The sequence below is a fragment of the Acipenser ruthenus genome, chromosome 3 (genome assembly GCF_902713425.1).
Source record: "Acipenser ruthenus chromosome 3, fAciRut3.2 maternal haplotype, whole genome shotgun sequence".
Taxonomy (NCBI): Eukaryota; Metazoa; Chordata; class Actinopteri; order Acipenseriformes; family Acipenseridae; genus Acipenser; species Acipenser ruthenus.
Window position 1 is genome coordinate 30,022,058 of NC_081191.1, and position 19,481 is coordinate 30,041,538.

General features: G+C 39.6%; 1 protein-coding gene across 1 annotated transcript in view; it reads right to left on the reverse strand.

Annotated features, from left to right (window-relative positions):
• The window catches only part of cdkal1 (CDK5 regulatory subunit associated protein 1-like 1), a 433,346-nt gene that overhangs the window by 172,898 nt on the left and 240,967 nt on the right, over positions 1–19,481 (reverse strand). The window contains exon 10 of the mRNA XM_034058608.3: positions 11,476–11,621. Within this exon, the coding sequence (XP_033914499.1) occupies positions 11,476–11,621 (146 nt within the window). The remainder of the gene's footprint in view (positions 1–11,475; positions 11,622–19,481) is intronic.

Sequence of the window (19,481 nt, forward strand, 5' to 3'; positions counted from 1 at the left end):
TCCTGTAAATATATATAGACACACACACACACACACACACACACGTTTTATTAAGTTTGTAGTACTTTGGGATCCTGGCCAAACAAGAAAATCAAGTGCAAATTCCCACTAGGGAAGTTAGCTGCCACATTTATAAGAATTTGCTAAATTAAAATACTGATATAGAGAAGTGGCAGCAATGACATGCCTTTCTTCAGTGTCGTCTGTAACAGCACCCATCTCCAGTGCAGCCAGCACCTTAAATCAACAGTAACAAACTGAACTTCAGTATGTTATTAAAACAAACTGGGAAAACTTTATATGAACTAAGTAATTCAAATAAATATGGTCAAGTCCAAAAAGTGTGTGTATTTTGTAGTGCTGACCAATAAATGCTTTTCATCAGATGGCCTATATAAATAGAACCAACAGCAAGTCTGATAGAAAATGCTAACTTTTTAAAATGTATCCCACATCAGATATGTTTGGCTATTACTTGCTCATGTTACTGTTTTATTGGTAAACCAATCGAAGGTTAAACAAAATAAGGTTTTTTTTGGAATGAACAGTTTGTTCGTCACAACATGGTTAATAGCTTGCTCTGTTTACTAAATTCTGGAATTCTTCACTGACCCCAATGGTTCAACTTAAATCAACTCAAGGAGCAAATTGCAGATGCTGAAGTCAATTGAATCCCAAAGTGGGAAAAAAAAAAAAATCTCTACAACATCTGTTTTGATTTCATAATCTGCCCCCCTCCCCAGCACCACAGAACAGCAATATCTTAAAGGCATTCATAGAAGAGGACCTCTGGAGATAAAACCAATGCAAATGCAAAGTAAATATGTCCCAAAGTGTTGTAAATGAGGTTTCAATTTTCAAAGACATAGTCTTCTGCAACTCAGCCACGTTTGAACTTGATTCATTATTTATTTTTTTGGTGCTACAGGCAGAAACTGCCACTATTGCAAAAAGCTTCCCATTTTCTTTTAATGTTCATGCTTAATTATTTTAACTATTACCAGTACACAGTTGAATCTAAATCAAAAACTACTAATAAGGAATGCCCTTACCAAGTTCAATACTCCAAGTGATTTATATATCCAGTAGGGGAATAATAAACAACTGTGCTACTCAACACCTTATTAAGCTGAGAAACCATGTATTGTACTTAGTTTAACATACTGTACTTCCTCACTATACTATAGATCTGGAATAACCAACATTATATCAGAACTATATTTAATGGCATTACATTTGTATCATGCCTTCGGCTTTAGTTTGTATATTACATTGTGAGTATATGTTCCCATATTATTCCCCATAGTAACCAAAAATAAAAATAAAGTAAAAGCAATCTAAATTTCCAGACCAAGAACTGGCTATGAAAATAAAATAAAGTTAAACAAATGATTTTCTCTGTAACATAATTAAATAAGAATCATTGGACCACTACGTCACTTTTACAAACACGCAGTATCAAAAAAAAACAACCTCAACTTTGCTGGCTGGTATCAAGTGGAAACTCACAAGATAAGCATTAAAAAGGGAACTGAGTGACACAATGCATGTCCCCTGATAAGGGCACTGGCATTTAACCTCTCTGACCTGCCTTCCAATCCAGCTCAGGCTGTTTGCACAAAAAGTCATTACTCTCTGGCAAGGAAGCAGTTGGGGGGGCCAAAAGGGAAAAATAAGGCTGGCAGTGTCAGCCCAGGGTGCACCTCACAAAGGCTCCTTCCCAGCTTGCCCCATATGGGTTAGTTTCAGCTCAGAGGTGAGCAAGTATAGTATCAGATAATAGAGGGTGTGAATGTTGTAGCTAAGAACTAAGACCAGGAATCCTAACTCTGCCCCAGACCCACTCTGTGAACTTTTTATAAACTTGTTCAGTGCCTCTGCCGAGAGGTCCTGTCTTTTTACTCTCTTTGCTAATGTTCCAATGACAGTAGTTTTGATCTTTAGCTGTCTCTGACTTGTACCTTGTTTCCATGTACCACTCAACCGGGTTGAAAACCCTGCTGCCCACGATACTGCGTTTCCAAGTTAATTTAGACAACCTGTATTGGCTGCTAATCCGAGTTGCCCATGATTTTTTTTCTGACCCTTTCCCAAAGTGGGCCAAAGCGGGGCACGTGGAAGTACGTCACAACAATGACCAATCAAGTGACGAGTGGGCGTAAACATCGAATCCACATCCAAGGTGAGCTTCTGGTTTCTCCGTGCTTTAATATTCAAGTGTTTTTTTTGTACCAAAAAGCTCTAAACTATTGTTAGGATTGTCGAAGGCATAGCAATAACGTCAGTTTTTTCAGTCTTGTAAACAAATGCACGTGACAGCAACCGCAACACTTTTTAGGAAAGTACTGCCAGAATCTGACCTTAGCTGCAAGGCTTGCTGGGAAAACTACTTCAATAGAAAGATTCCCGAAATGGTCCATAATGCCTGGGCATGCCCTCTGTGTCAGATCTTATTGCTTACATATATAATTTAGTGAAATGGAGATGATCTTTCACCATGACCAAAGTAGAACCACTCCCTTCCACATTCAAAGCCGTTCTCCAGTATTAAAATCCTGGGCTTTACAGACTCCTTTAGGAAGGGCAACCACTCCAGTGTCATTGTGCTGGAGAAGTCTGACTTTAATTGTCACACTTTCTAAAGAAGTAAACTTCTAAAAAAGAAGTACAAACACAGCTTTGAGCTTATGTGCGTGTCTGCTCCACCACCCACTGCTTTATTTATCTGCATTTACAGTGCAGTGACTCAGAGATCGGGTGCAAATACTACATAATTTAGAATTTAGATGACTCACTGTCAAACAAGGCTATTTTGTTTTATTTTGAACTCTAGCTTAAGTGAACAGAGGAGTAGGTCATGGCGTTATAGTAACTTAGCTCCAAAAGCAGCATTTAAGCAGAATAAAACAATACTGGATAAGACAGAATTTGCTTAAGGCAGCATGCATTATGAGAACACCTTCTCAGCTAATCCTCACCTCATTTAACTTACAGTTAAGGCAGGCGTGAGACTTCTGTATATGAAAGAAAATAGTTCCTTTTATGCAATATCTTTTGAACTTCTGCCAGCTGCAATGCAACCATAAAAAAGGATGAAACACAAAGCTGGATAGTGAATCACCATTATGAAGTAGGGGAGGGGGTTGGTTGGGGTCATTCAGTGATAAACTGAAATGGATATGAAACTTGGTATTGAATTGGCAAAATTTGAGTCTGACTGTTTTGTTTTAAAGCCAATAAATGACTGATAATGTGAAATGCACCGAATCACCACTTACCTATTCTTTAGGTTATCCAAAAATGTCAGACTTGAGCCCCTGCAGTACTTTGCACTGCACAGTAGTTCTATTCAGCCTGGGGCATCTTGGCAGATGGCCATGGAAATTACTGTGAATGGTAGTAAACAGATCATACTCTTCCAATTACCACCTCAAAAGATATCAGCAATCTAGTATTCTATAATAATCAACTACTGATATAAAAAAATATACATACATACATACATACATACATACATACATACAGTACATACATACATACATACATACATACATACATATTACACACCCACCCCTTGTTATATCACCCCTCGCTATACTGCGGATTCGGATATATCGCGGTCCTGGAGTTGGCTCCCCATTTTTATAGTCTAACTGTGCATGCCTTAGCTGCAATATACCTAGGCAAATACACTTAGAATTACTGTTCATTTTATTTTGCACTGCACATCACAAACAAAAATATATAAAACAATTAAAACAAATTAATATCATACTGTTACCATATACACACACATTGCACAATAACACAAAGCAAATTAATAATCTATTTCGTGAAGCGTTTTCATTTGTGGCAGCAATACACAGCAAAAGTCACAGGAGAGTGACAGCTTCCTAGCAAAATGCCTCCTATGTTGGGAATGGATTATTTCAAAGCAGCGGGTTTGTGCATTTGAGAAAAGAGGGGAAGAGACTCATCAAATTAATTGGAGACTTAAGTTGATGAGAATAAATTACCCTCTGCAGTACCTATTAAAACGGTGTGCAGCTTTTTATACGAAAAATGAGAAAAAGCAGGTTGCATAGAGGATTTATATTGGACCCTGACAACCTCCATAAAACGAGGTAGTGTTTGTACAGTATTTGTTAGCCTATTTGTTTTTCTACAGGTCTCTCACTATATCGTGGCCCTCGAAATAGAGGATTTATATTGGACCCAACACCTGCGATATATCAATATATATGAACAGACTGGCTGGTGGTGACGTCAGACCCGGAACAGAAACACACAGAGTGGTGAGTGAATTGTGAATTGCGCTGTTGCGCCGGTTTATTGCAAAATAAAAAGGTTTAACAAGACAAAAAACGGGGCTCCCGAGTGGCGCATCCATTAAAGGCGCTCCACGTGGAGTGCAGGATACGCCCTATAGCCTGGAGATCACAGGTTCGAATCCAGGTTATGCACAATTGGCCAATCGCCGCCCGGGTAGGGAGGGATTAGGTCAGCAGGGCAATCCCATGGTTCACCGCGCACCAGCGACTCCTGTGGCTGATAAGGTGCCTGCGGGTCTGCAGTGGAGCCATTCTGTGTTGTCCTCAGGCACTATAAGTCTGGTGCCTTCGCTGTGGATCCGCAGTGCAAAAAATGACGGCTTGGCAGGAAGACTGTTTCAGAGGATGCGTGTTTCAGCCTCCGTTTTCCGAGGGGGGTTGCGGCGGTGAACCGGGATAGAAAATAATAATAAGGCATTCCAAATTGGGGAGAAAACCAGGGTAAAAACCATTGACGATGACTAAATTTATTAAAAAAACATAAGATAAAAAACACTTTGTAAAATAAAAAGGCATAGTAGCCAAAAACAGACAAACAAAACGAACAGACATTAACAAACAAATACTGGACAAAACAACAAACAAGTATTGTGCTGGTTCCATTCCCATCACGCGTAGTAATTGTTATTATTTATTTTTACTCTCCTCTTTCTCTCCCCCATTCTTTTGTCCTTGAACACACAACCCCAAGTTAGTGAAACTGACTTTTTATGCAGCTGTACTGAAACTCGATTGTTAACCAATCATTCAATTGGAATCTCGGTACATCTGCACGTGAACTAATTGTGCTCCCTGTGATTCCATCCTAATACCCACTTTAATCTGCACGTGGAGTGATTGTGTATTTCCCTGTGCCTAAATAACCCCACATTATATCTTGTGCACTTAAACATACACCAACAATAACACACAACATACAACAGATATTCTACAATGAACCAAAAAAAATTGCCATCAATGATCAACATTTGATCTTCAGAAGAATTTTTCTTGCCATCAAGAACTAATAAATAAGGCTATATTTCCATCAGCCTCCCTCCCTTGGAAATAACCCAACCAAAAGTTGTGCCACTAGGGCTTCCACAGAACTCCAAGGTCTATTGCTACCGGAGGCAATATAAAGGAAACAATAATAAAAACTGATTGCTAGTAACACAATGACAAACTGTTTACTATACTGTAGATAGCATATCTCAAAGAAATATTAGCACATTTTCTTTTTTTTATTATTTTTATATAATTAACCCAAAACAAAAATGTCAATACTAATGGTAACATCTTTTTTACTGGTTCTGTATTTTATAGTATATTGTTACTGTCTCTATAAAACACTAACAGCCACAAGTACTGTAAAACCTTTATAATAATAATAAAAAAAGTCATAGGTTGTACAATTATTCTAGGCACATTTGGAAGAAGAAATAACTGACACTAGGTTAGTCAAAATTTTTGCAAAAGCATTTTTTTAGTGAAGGGTATGCACTGACAGTTATCAACATGCATTTAGCCATATTTGTGGGATGCCATTAGGTTCAGATGTAACCTTGGACAGCACTGGACAGCATATCCTCCACTGGACAGGCAACCACATTAAATTAATTTATAAAATGCCAACGTGTAACTATAGAGCAGCACAATTCATATTAAATACTGATATTATTGAGGCCTTGCACATGGAGCAAATAAGAAAGGAAATACTCTTACATAACTGAGCAGGAGACCAACCTAATTATAAGTAGTGTATTGCAAAGTGGTATAAAAATATATAATTATTATGCAAGATGAATCCTTAATGCCTGACATTTTTAAGGGGCTACAGATGGTGACAATTGCCTGTGAAACCATGAGTTCCCCATTTTTGAGTGTGGCAGAACCACGAACAAGATCACAAACGAGATCACACCCATGCCAACAAAGCAGACAATTCTGTGAACCACATTTACAGTAAGAATACACTAACTGCTGTTCACATTATAACAAAGATTATCTTTATCCATCTAGGCATTCTATCCCTTTATACATTATTAAAATAATATTAAATAATAATAATAATAATAATAATAATAATAATAATAATAATAATAATAATAATAATAAATGTGTATGATTTTATTCACAGACAGCATAATCTCCCTCTTGGATCAGGGCAAGGTATACTTTTAGCAACATCAATTACTAGCAATCCAGACAATACAGCTCTTTTTCCAATATCCTAAAAAGTTAAATACAATACAATATGTAATCAGTGTATGTCGAGGCAGTCAGTAATCCGGATTTCTTACACATGATCGCTCACTGTAATTTCTACCTTACTTCTATAAATAAGTGAATTAAGCAATGATGCTCCGAAGATGAGCTGGTAAAGACTGTATAGAAAATAAATAAACAGGCACAACATAATGCTTCACATAATATCAGACTAAATCCTTTTCCTTTGAATTGAGGCTGAAAAAATTGAAACAGGCGTTTTTGTGAACATAAACCAAGCATCCCCAGAGCATAATGTAAGAGAAATGGCATATCTGATAAAATCATTTGTAAACATTGAAATACAGCAGTTATGTTTCATTCACATTGCCAATGGTTAAAACAATAAGATCTACAGTATGTGGTTAATCCATAATAAGTCGGTTGTATAGCAGGGGTCAGTGCAGCTTGCATTTCTGTGCATTTGGAGGAGAGGACTTCCTATCCACTGTAGCCGTCTGCTTCCTCCAGTCACTTTCAAATCAATCAATCAGTCAGGAGGGATTCAGATGCCCCAACTATTCCATCATTGTGGTGCTATATACCTCATAAACTGTACTGTTGCTCACATAACACATCACATGGAGCAGCTTTGTTTGTGCCAACTTTATTTCCAAATGGAACTAATTCCAATTTCTTATTTTTTGTTCAATGAGATCTTAAGCAATGTACAAAACACATTTGGTTTCTCCACTATGGCAATACACTACAGAATTTGAGCTTTTTATGGGAACCTCATTAATGTTAAACCTCTTCAAATACCGCCACCCGCTGGTTTCACAGTTCAAGGTCAGGTTATTGGATTTGTAGTATATCACCTAAAAATAAAAAAGCCAAAACTAAATACATTGCTGTCAAAACAAGGTAATCAAAATTAATTTTGATTATCTGTCCGATTAAAAAAAAAAAAAACAAACACACACACACACACACACACACACACACACAATAATAATATGAACACTAAACAAAATAATCGCAGGCTCCTGCTAAATACTAAACTTGTACTATGCTGCTGTTAATCAATACTCCTTATTTTTTTACAAATAGGATTATTTATCAATGTTGCTCTTTAAAGCATGAATGCATTCAGTTTTGAGGATTCTAGCCCTTGTGATAATGCTGGACTATATTTTAGAAGGGGACAGGCAAACCCTGTACTTATACATAAGCAAAATAAACCCACAAACAATGAAGCAGCAACTCAGGTAGACTATATACCCATTGTGTGATTTAAATAAAACAATAAAACACTGCTTTTATTTAATAGGTTCAACGTATTGACAAGAACGAAACTAAATAAAAACCACACACTGCAATGAGCTCATCCACAATAGTCAACCAATGCTTCCACACCCATGTTAAATACAGAGGCACTGTCATAGTTCATCAGTTGAAGTTTAAAACATTGTAAAAGCAGATAGGAAAAATATTTTACTTAAATATACCCACATTTTTATCTCTCTTACAGTTCTACCACATATGTAGGAATGTACATTTAAAATGTTTCTTTGTTTTACTGCCATAAACGAATGAATAAAACAGACATGGGTTGTGCTCATGCCAACTCATTGTTTGTTTACTGGCAATAGATGTATGTCCTTGGGGCCTGCCCTACCATTTTGTACCAAACACTACAGAAAGTTGCACTTACCATGTTTGAACAGCAAAAAACAGGTTGGTAAAAAGGTATGCAAGGCTTCAGTCAGTGTTGTTTGTGTTGGGTTTATTTATAGACGTGGGAAAAAATGAGCTGGATAAAAAAGCAATTTACAAATATTTGCGCTGGAACAGTACATGCTTTTTAAACTTTAAAAATCCTTTTAAAATTCAGATGGATATTCAGTCTTTCATTTGTAATTATCTGTAACAGAAAAATAAACCCAGAGCAGCACAAAATCACTTTAAAATAGAGGAGAATAAAACGGTTCCGCATAGGATGAAGTGTGCTTGTATGCATGTTATCTGAATCTATAAAAGACATAAAATCAATCAAGACAACTAGGTGACAGACAGAAAACTGCCTGAGTCCTTGGTTTTACTATGCATTTCATACATATATTACTGAAGAGGTTTACGCTGATGGTGTGATAACCCTGGAGAATATATCAGACAGAACTTTTTTTTTTCCCCCCCACTGGATTGGCAGCACTACAGCTTCCCCACATTGCTATGAGAGCACGCCCCAAGCTTCCTGAAGAGACTACACTCTTAGTGGTTGAGGAAGCAGTTCAGTCTCCCTGCCTATCCAAATCTTAGGTCTCTCTTTCTGAGACTACATGCAAGGGAATCCAGGGATACTTGCGACAAATTGTGTGATGGTTTTCAGAGGTGGAATATGGGCTGGGCTGAGACCATCAAACTTATTTAACATGAAAACTAAGCCAAATTCGGTCCAGATGGAAAGACTGCAATAAGTCCACTGCAATTCCAAGGTCAGTTTACAATATATGCACAAACCATCTCCTAAAGCCATACACAAGACATGTAAACTAGCTTATCTCAAATTAGGTCTAAAGTTAAAATAGGTTCTATTTCAGCCCTTGGAGAGACAGTCCACACCTTAAATGAATTTCCAAAGCACTTAAAAAGACAAGTGAAGCAGGCTGCCCTGCTTTAATGAATACTGTCTCCAGGCTAATGATTCAGTCTTTCATCCAGACCCTGAACTGTCCTGAACTGCCAGCACTGCCGGGCTATCTGAATTCCAGCTGTTGTTATTAAAGTGCCTGCCACCTCTCTTGTTTATGTAAATCTGCTCAGCCTTGCTTGCTTGTAGATTTCAGTTGTACTTTACAGTACTTAGCCTAATTTAACTCATTAGCACTGGACAGACAAACTAACAGTTTATTCCATTGTATTTTGACCCTTACTGGTTTACCAATTCATTAAGTAGTTTTGGCATTACTGGAGGGTTTCATTTGATCTGATTGCTAACAAATTAGATGGCTACACAGAACCACAGCACTTGAAATTATATCAGTGGAAACCTGGACTGTCTTGTTTGCTTCGTGCTAGTAAAAGTCAGCATAACCCTATTTGTAGGATATGGCTATAGGCTACTCCACTCGACTCCCCAGAAAGGCTCACATAAACAGCACACAGACACTTTCCAATAGAATACACTAGTACAGGAGTTATCCAATGTTTTAGGCTACCAATTGTGAGCTAACCAAGTCAAGAGAGAAAACTTGCTAGGATAATTATAACTGGGTCTAGGTATTCTTTCAGCACAGGCAAAAAAAATAAATTAAATGAATAAACCATTGTAGCCCCAACCCACAGTTTGAGAACAACTGCACCAGTGACACAGCCTTAAATTTCTCATTTCCTATACAAAGATATTGATAGTGAAAGTATTCATTATTTGAAGTAGTTTTGCATAGCAGGACAACATTGTAAATTAGTATCTATTGCCAGGTCCTAGTGCACGTTACATCCGGTCTATTTGTAGTTCTCATTGCACCTTTCTTTTCTAGGAGTACCAATAATACTAAAACAATTCATGCAACTTTGACAGAAAAAGTTGTAACACTTAACTACACCTGCAGATGTGTCCTGGATAAAAAGGGTTAAAGGATTTTCTTGAAAAACCTGACTAAACACTGATCACTAGTTTTTGTATTTATTATATAATTTAGTTTCATAGATTGATTCATATGAGGTGTCATGTTTTGATTTAGGAGTCTCCGGCTGTACTCGGTGTTTACTGCTGGGTGGAACCAAGGCAAATTAACTTGTCCTCGGGTCACGGGATGAACTGTGATGTAAAGCCATGAATCTGTTGTTTATATTTCCACTTGTTCTGTTGTTCCCCAAGCATATAAGTGAATGGGTGTCAGTTTATTGCTAAAAGCAACTTTCAAAGCCTCCCAAATCAGTAATTGCAGGTTAATTCAGAGATTATTCTTGGCTCAGGTAGGTTAAGAGACAAGAAAGCTACCAAAAAAAAAAGTGCAGCATGATGAAAAGTAACTGCTTTCAGTGTGTGCTTCTATGTGAAGAGGTCCCTTGAAAAGTACACTACTGGGAAGCAAAACCAAAAAGCACTGCATTACAAACTTGATTGGTTGAGTAGCTAAAATTGAGGTACCTATAGGATTAAGTCATAAGGCTCATAATCAAGAAAAGCATTTTTTTTGTCTTCAGTTTTTTTAACCTGTGAGTCCATCAATTAAACATCATTAATCTGATGTCAAGCAAAATCCACTTCCTTTCCTGCTAAATCTTGTACACATTCTCACATAATCTGGAATACGTGACTGAGGTAAAGAAGCAAAAGCTGTTTTTAATATTTGTAAAAGTGAAGTATAATTACTTTCAAGTCTGTCACATCCACCACCCTCATGCCCTTGAAGTAACGGGAGCACATCTGCTGGAAGTTCCCTTACGTGTGGTAACGTCGCCTGCGGCAAAGCCCACACGATTACGGTACATACAGCATACTGCTGCTTATCACACATGAAGCCCCACTCAGATCAATCTGCCTAGTTACTTTGTTTGCAAAGCCTGAACTGACTACAACTTTTAATTAAGTAAAATAAAACTGCAAAAAACACCTAAAAAGAACCCAGGAAAGGGAACTTTATATATTTTTTAAAATGGATTGTGCTTGACAAATACGGCAACATCTATTATTTGAACTGAATTTGAAGAGCACCGGCAAATGACAAGGAATGTTGTACAAGCATAACAGACATGCACAGCAGTGAAGAGCTGCAAAACCACATCAATGTCTGCAGCTTTTATTTCATTTGGAAGCCCCAAAGCTCTGTAACAGCTTTAAGCCTTTTTATCTTTCTCCTCTCAAAACAAAAATGCTAATGGATACAGTGCCATGCTTATACAGTTTATTTATTTTTTATTCTACTGATTCAGATAAAGCTTTGAGACTTACTTTTCTTTTAAAAATTCGACAACCCGTCTGAAGTCTGCCACACAGTATTCTCTTTTCATGTCCATGAGAACGCTGTCAGATGCTGACTGGACAGGTACATGAAGGAAGGCATACACCCGGGGATGATTAAGGATCTTTGCCATTTCCTGAAAAGAAGAAAAAAGGCATCATAATACTTAAAACCAGTAACACGTAAGTTGTATTTGGATAATCCTTTCGAATAATGCGCAAAAGGAAATGCACACATCAGAAGTACATTGGGCTGATGTAGTGGCCTTTTATCCCCCCCCCCCCAAACATCTTTTATAATATGATCCAATAGGCATTGAGACATTTAACAGAAAGCTGAACTTATACATGGCATTAGTATGATTATAACATGAGAGAGAAGTTTTTAGTGAAATTTAAATTGTGTGTATTATGGCAGTAATGGTAGCCCTTCAGCTACATATACACACACACACACACACACACAAATTGTCTTGTGCTTCTGTTCCTGGTCCACGTTTGCGTGTTGTGCCAAACCGAATTTCAGGGTCCTGGACGCAGACAAAGTATCCCTGCTCAACGCACCCATCTCCCCCGGCTACACCTTCGGGCCAACCGTGGAAGAGATGCTGCAGCGGTTTCACCATGTGAGGGAGTCGTCAAAGCAGCTCACAGAGCTGCTTCTGCAACCTAACCCTACCCAGCACCAGGGGCAACAGCAATGACCCAGAGCTGCTCCACCACAGACCATTGTGTGCACTGTCCCGGTGGGTGCTCCATCTGGGCCAAGTAGGCAGTACCCTCACAACCGACCCTCGTCGGCAGCGGGCAGTGCCAGCCAGAGCCCCCAGCAGCACCCTCACCAGAGGCAGCGCCAGCCAAACACAGCCCAGTAGACTCGGCAACAGCTGCAGCAACCCTGATGGCCTCCGGCCTCAGGCCCTGCACCCGTTCAGCCAGCACCACCTTCTGGCATGGAGGCAATGCACCACCGGACATGTGGGTGCTTGCAACCATCCATTCCGGTTACTCACTCCAGTTTAGAGCATAAGAAATGGAAGCGTTACGTGTAAAGCACGCAATTTGCCTTGTAAAACTCTCATGTCAACAGGAGGGTTTTTATTCAAGTTATTTTCTGGTAGCAAAGTGGGACGGCGGGCTCTGTCCCATTTTGGATCTCAGAGACGTGAACAGATAGGAGAGGAAGTTCAAGATGCTAACTACCCGTCACATTCTCCAGTCCGTCAGGCCGGGCGACTGGTTTGCGACTGTAGACCTCCGGGACGCGTACTTCCACGTTCCAATACGTCCTGGCCACAGAAAGTACCTCTGCTTCGCTTTTCAGGGCAGCGTGTACAAGTTCTACCTTCAACCATTCAGTCTGTCTCTGGCTCCCAGGACCACCTTCAAGTGCATGGACACAGTTCTGGCACCCCTGCGGCTGCAGGGGGTCAGAGTCCTCAATTATTTGGACAACTGGCTCATCTGTGGCCAGTCGTGTGAGCAAGTCGTGTCTGAAATGGCTCCAGTGGCGGAGCATCTTACCCAGCTCAGGCTTACTCTCAATCTCAAAAAACGCTCCCTGCAGCCGGTGCAAGTGACGGTTTTCCTGGGTATCGGGGTGGATTCCCGCTCCATGCTCGCTTCCCTGTCGGCTGACAGGGTAAGCGCATTGCAAGCCTGTCTGTCCCTGTTCCATCTCGGACAGTGAGTGCAGGTGGTGCTGTGCCAACGGTTGCTAGGTCTGCTGGCCGCAGCCTCCTCTGTCCTCTCTCTCTGTCTCTGTCTCCTCCATATGCATCCCTTGTAGGCATGGCTCAATGCCCAAGTGGTTCACCCAGCTCGAGACAGACACCGCTGGCTTACGGTGTCTTGGTCATGCTGGCGTGCCCTGAGCTGGTGGAAGAACCCCCGTCACCTCAGCAATGGAGTGACCATGGGTGTAGAATACCGGAGGGAGGTGCTGACCACAGACGCCTCTGTCAATTGCCGGGGGGTGGGGGGGGTGGGGGGTTACGATCCCCGGGATTGCACCAAGCGGCGTTCCAGTTGCTCACCTGGGCACAACCACTTTCTCTCCCTCAGGGCAGTCCACCTGCCGGGGGTGTCGAATCAAGCAGCAGACCTACTGTCGAGGGGCGCCTGCATCCCCAGATGGTAGCCATGATTTGGCACAGGTTCGGCAGTGCAGCAGTCGACCTATTTGCCTCAGAGGAATCCACACATTGTCCTCTGTGGTTCTTGATTCAGAGGGGCGGGGGCCCTCTGGGAATCGATGCCCTAGCTCACAGCTGGCCTCAAGGCTTGCTGTATGCCTTCCAACCCTCTAGCGCTGATCCCGTCTTTCTTGGAGAAGATACGGAACGAGGGCGCAGCCGCACTGGCCCAGGAGGATATGGTTTGCAGCCCTGACCCAGCTCATTCAGGGACAGCCGTGGCAGAACCTTCTCAGTCAGGCTCAGGGCCATGTGTGCCACATCAAAATTGACTCATCTTTTAGCAGTGCAGTTTTTAAAAGGGGCTAGGTGGCGCCGCCCTCCCCTTAAACCAATGGTTCCTTCCTGGCGCTTGGACTTGGTACTAGAGGCTCTCACGAAGGCTCCCTTCGAGAGTGGACCCTAAATAATTGTCTTTTAAGACAGCGTTTCTCCTGGCTGTCACATCAGCGAAACGTGTCAGTGAGTTACAGGCTCTCTTGATAGAGGATTCCTGTTTGCACTTTGTCAGCGGTGGTGATAAGGTTACTTTGCGCACTAACCCGGCCTTTCTGCCTAAGGTGGTTTCGTAGTTTCACTTGAACCAGTCAGTGGAACTGGAGGCATTCCACCCAAAACATTTTCATAAGAGACACGAAAGCCGGCTTGCAAATGCCCCTCAACCTTCAGCCAGCGCTGCGCCCACTGGCACATGGAATAAAATGCCAGGTTGATAAATGCAATAAAAACAGAACTTTTGATGTCTGCGCCCGTTGTGAAAAGCCAAGTCTGTGGCAAATGCACTTGTACAGTTGAAAAGTGTGTTTTCTGCGTAGATTGTATTTAGAAAGCTGAAATAGAACTCTGAACAGACAGTCTTTGAACTCTTTCACTCAAAGCACTTTCACGTTGCATAAGTTGTTTTATACTTTTTTTATTTTATGCTATTTTTATTTAACTAGTTATTTATGTTTTATAATTTTATATGTGCATACAGCTTTCTACACCTGTTTACACAGAAGTTTATTTTATTACAATGTTACATATTTATGTATACAGAGTGCCTATAGTAAGTATTCCCCCCCCCCCTTGGACGTTTTCACAGTTTGTTGTGTTACAACCTGAAATCATGATGCATTTAAATGGGATTTTTTTTTTCCTTTGATTTACACAACCTATTCAACACTTTGAAGAAGCAAGAGACTTTTTATTGTGAAACAGTTAATGAAAAATAAAAAAACTGAAATGTCTTGGTTAGATCAGTATTCACCCCCCTGAGTAAATACTTGGTAGAACCACCTTTGGCAGTAATTACAGCTGTGAGTCTTTTGGGGTAAGTCTCTACCAGGTTTGCACCTCTGGATCATGCAATAATCGCCCATTCTTCTTAGCAAAATTGTTCAAGCTCTGTCAAGTTGGATGGGGATCGTTGGTGGACAGCAATCTTCAAGTCTTGCCACAGATTCTCAATCGGATTCAAGTCCGGGCTTTGACTGGGCCACTCTAGGACATTCACTTTCTTGTTTTTAAGCCTCTCCAGTGTCACTTTGGCTGTGTGCTTGGGTTCATTGTCCTGCTGAGAGGTGAATCTCCGTCCTAGTCTTAGGTCTTTTGCAGACTGAAGCAGGTTTTCAAGGATTTGCCTGTATTTAGCTCCATCCATTTTGCCCTCTACCCTGACAAGCTTCCCAGTCCCTGCCGATGAAAAGCATCCCCATAGCATGATGCTGCCACCACCATGCTTCACAGTAGGGATGGTGTTTCCTGGGTGATGTGCTGTGTTGGGTTTGCGCCAGACATTCCGCTTTGCATTTAGGCCAAATAGTTCAATTTTTGTTTCATCGGACCACAGAATCTTTTGCCACATCTTTTCAGAGTCCCCCACATGCCTTTTTGCAATTCCAAGCTGGCTTCCTTCTTGCCACTCTTCCATACAGGCAAGATTTGTGGAGTACCTGAGCTATTGTTGACACATGGACAGTTTCTTCCATCTCAGCCATGGAACACTGGCTTCTCTGACCAATGCCCTTCTTACCAGGCTGCACAGTTTGGGAGGACGGCCTCCTCTAAGCAGATTCTGGGTGGTGCCGTATACCTTCCACTTCTTAATGATCGACTTGACTGTGCTCCAAGGGATATTCAATGCCTGAAATCTTTTTATACCCCTCTTCTGATCTGTGCCTTTCCACAACTTTATCCCGGAGTTGTTTTGAAAGCTCCTTGGTCTTCATGGTAGTATCTTTGCTTTGAATACACTACCCAACTGTGGGACCTTACAGAGACAGATGTATTTAATCTGAAATCATGTGAACCACTTTTATTGCACATATATGGACTCCATTTAACTTACTGTGTGAATTCTGAAGGCAAATGGTTGCACCTGAGCTTACTTAGGAGTGTCACAGCAAAGGGGGTGAATACTTATCTAATGAAGACTGTTCAGGTTTTTATTTTTAATTTATTTTTTTCACCCCCCCTTTTTTCACACATTGAAAGTGTTGAGTAGGTTATGTAAATCAAAAGGAAAAAAATCCCATTTAAATGCAATAAGATTTCAGGTTGTAACACAACAAAACCGTGAAAACTTACTATGGCACTGTATGTGCTCTTTTTGAAAAAAACAAAAAAAGAAAAAAGTTTATTTTTCAATGTAATTACGGTGTTTCTGCTCTGAAAATGTTATGTATGATGTTCATAAATAAAAATATCAAGTTGTATCCGATTGTTTGTTTTTCATTTTCATATCGAAGCCGTTTTAAAATGGAGCCGCACATTTTGCAGGTGCGGCGGTTGTATGTAGTCCGAAATCTCGGCGGTTCTAGTGTTAGTGATCCAAGCAGCAAGAACCGTTTTTCCAATGGAAATTAGCCCTAGTAGAACGATCAATTTTATAAAATCTACCCGGATAAAATGATCTCGGTAGTGACTAACACTGAACTTTCTCCAGAGTGAATGTGTTATTCTCTCAGTGAAAACAAAGACCTTGGTAGGCTAATTCGAAGATAAGGCTGATTCATAGATAACCTATTGTAGTGTGAATCATGTGACTTATGCAACTGTTGCCATCTTCACACAAACTGCAACCATGGCAACAGACATGAGGAGGTAACAAGATTGAAACAGCGTGCATTGAGAAAATCACAAAAAATATGAAGCAATCTACGCTGGATATGTTTTTCAAGAGAAAGGGCATGTAATTACTGTACTCAGCATGTAAGTGTACTTTTTATTTTTTTCATTTATTTACTGTTTTCTTTTAAATATTCAGTTTAAATGTTGATCAACATGAAGTTGTCTTGAAAGAACTACTGTATACTGTATAAAGATGTTCAATTCAATTTGGGCGTTTCTTCATTATTCAAAATTGCCAGACTCTATTCTAGTGAACAACCGGATATAACGAACATTTCTCCAGGTCCCAGGGGGAGTTCGTTATAATGAAGACTGTATATTAAACAGAGTACCTTGTCCATACACATCTAAAAACCTGCCAAGTCAGCCTTTTTCATTTTCTTTCTTTTGCTGCTGCCCTCAAGGAACAATCCCTGAAATGTAGCTTTCTTGCAATAATCTTTCAGGCCATCTTACTACTAGCTGGGGCCTCATGGCTTGAAGCCAAACACAACTTTGTCTAAGACTTAAGACCATAAAGGTAGATTTACAATGAAATCCACACTTTTCATCTGAAATAAAAAAGAAGAGAAAGAACAGGTGTGTGATGTGTATTTTATATATATATATAGTGTTTCTGCTCTGAAAATGGGTTGTCAAAAAACACTGTTTTTTGGCTTGTTCAGCAACCATGCAGCAAAGCAAAATTGATTAAAGAAAAAACAACAACAAAAAAAACTTGAGGATCTGATTAACTATGTCAAACCTTTCATGTCGGGTTGATCTGGAATAAAAGATCAGTTTGGGATTCTTGCATGTTGGATTAAGATTTGGTGCACTTTGAAACGATTCATGTCATGTTTGAATAGAAGTTCAGCTTCAATTTGAGATTTTAGCTTTTTGTACTGTGTTTTAATTCTATTTGTTAGAAAAAGGATATATATATATATATATATATATATATATATATATATATATATATATATATATATATATATATATAGATAGATAGATAGATAGATAGATAGATAGAACAGCACACTGTAGCTATAACGCCCTTCATTATAAATAAACTTCGGCTATAACTAACTTGGCCCTTGGACCCCAAATAGAAACAACAAAAAAAGATAATATAAACACACAATGTCAACATCCTGGTCTGTACGCACGGGATCCCACCTCCGCAGTGAAGTCAACTCTTTTGTCTTAACAAAAAGCGCGTGCTGTGTAACTATGCCTCCCAAAGAAAATCATTTTATGTTGCAACAAAGCTGGAAACTATATCCATTGTTTGAAACAAAGTACGTAGTAAACACAATTCGAAATGCTGTATGCAACTGTGAAGATAAGTACCGTATTCCTTCGAATTTAAGACACCCTTGATTTTAAGACGCAGCCCAAATTTACCACCCTCAATCTGAGAAAAAATAAAACTTCAAATAAATATGCAAGATACAACCTCAATTATGCTGCTGTATCGTACAAAACTGACACGAAACAGTGCTGTTGTAGATCAACCACAGAGCTTGTTTATTGTGCTGCGCACTGTATAATACTTAAGATGGCGTCTCTGTCGTACACATACCACCATCACACATCCTGGTAACAGCAAGTACAAGATAACACTCTACGGCATCAGGCAACATGTAACCCAGCAACCACAATAGCACTGAACTGTGATTGCTTGGCATGTCAAAAAATATGAGGGTCTGATCAGCATTTCCGATCTGTCCAAGCTGCTGCTATTTGTTACAAATGTTGAAATTGTAAATGTATCTCTTGGAATTCCTCAGGAAGCTTGATTCATCTTTTCAGTAAGTCACGTTGCTGCTTGTGTATTCGGGCAGACATCTGTTGTCGTAATAAGTAGTACCATTTTAAGAATTTATATATTTTTGCTAATTAAAATTGAATATGTTATACAACGGCTGTGCCAACAAAAACATAGAAAAATAAAAGTAACAGCAACTGTTCTCCTGCCCGACATCACAAAAGCCGCTGTGTCGGATGTACCTTATTTGTGCAAAATACCTGCCTATGGAACAGGAAAGCTGTACGTATTAAAATGGTACTGTATGTATTAAACTGCAGATATTAAAAGCAAAAGATCTGCCTGCGGAACAGGAAAACTGTACATATTAAACGTAAAACATCTCCCTGTGGAACAGGAAAACTGTACGTACTAAAACTGTATATATGTTATAAGCGAGTCCATTTTAACCAGAGTAATTCCCCATTAAAGCTTGTTGATTGGCAGGGACATGCCTCCTCAACACGTTGTAAACGGAACTCTGTTCTAACAGTATCCGTTATATATAATTTGAAAAAGGAAAACTGCTATGTACCAAATGAAGCATTATCAAAAAGAAAAAGGTAATGTAGGTAAATAAAAATATGAATAGATTTAAAAAAATAATAATAATAATAATAATAATTAGGACATTTCAGACCACAAGTCCTTATTCAGCTGGATAGAGATAGTAGAGCTAGAGATAGATGAGATAGAGAGCGAGAGACAGATAGACAGAGATAGAGAAAGAGAAAGAGAGAGAGATAGATTAGGGGTATTAATCGATTAAACTGTCCGGCTTTATTGACTCCTTTAAATCCAAAATACATACAGCAAGAAAGTTGTATTCTTCACAGGAGAATGTAATACGCAAAGGCTGGTACATTACAGATTCTAACTCAAATTGCCATTTTTAATTAGCA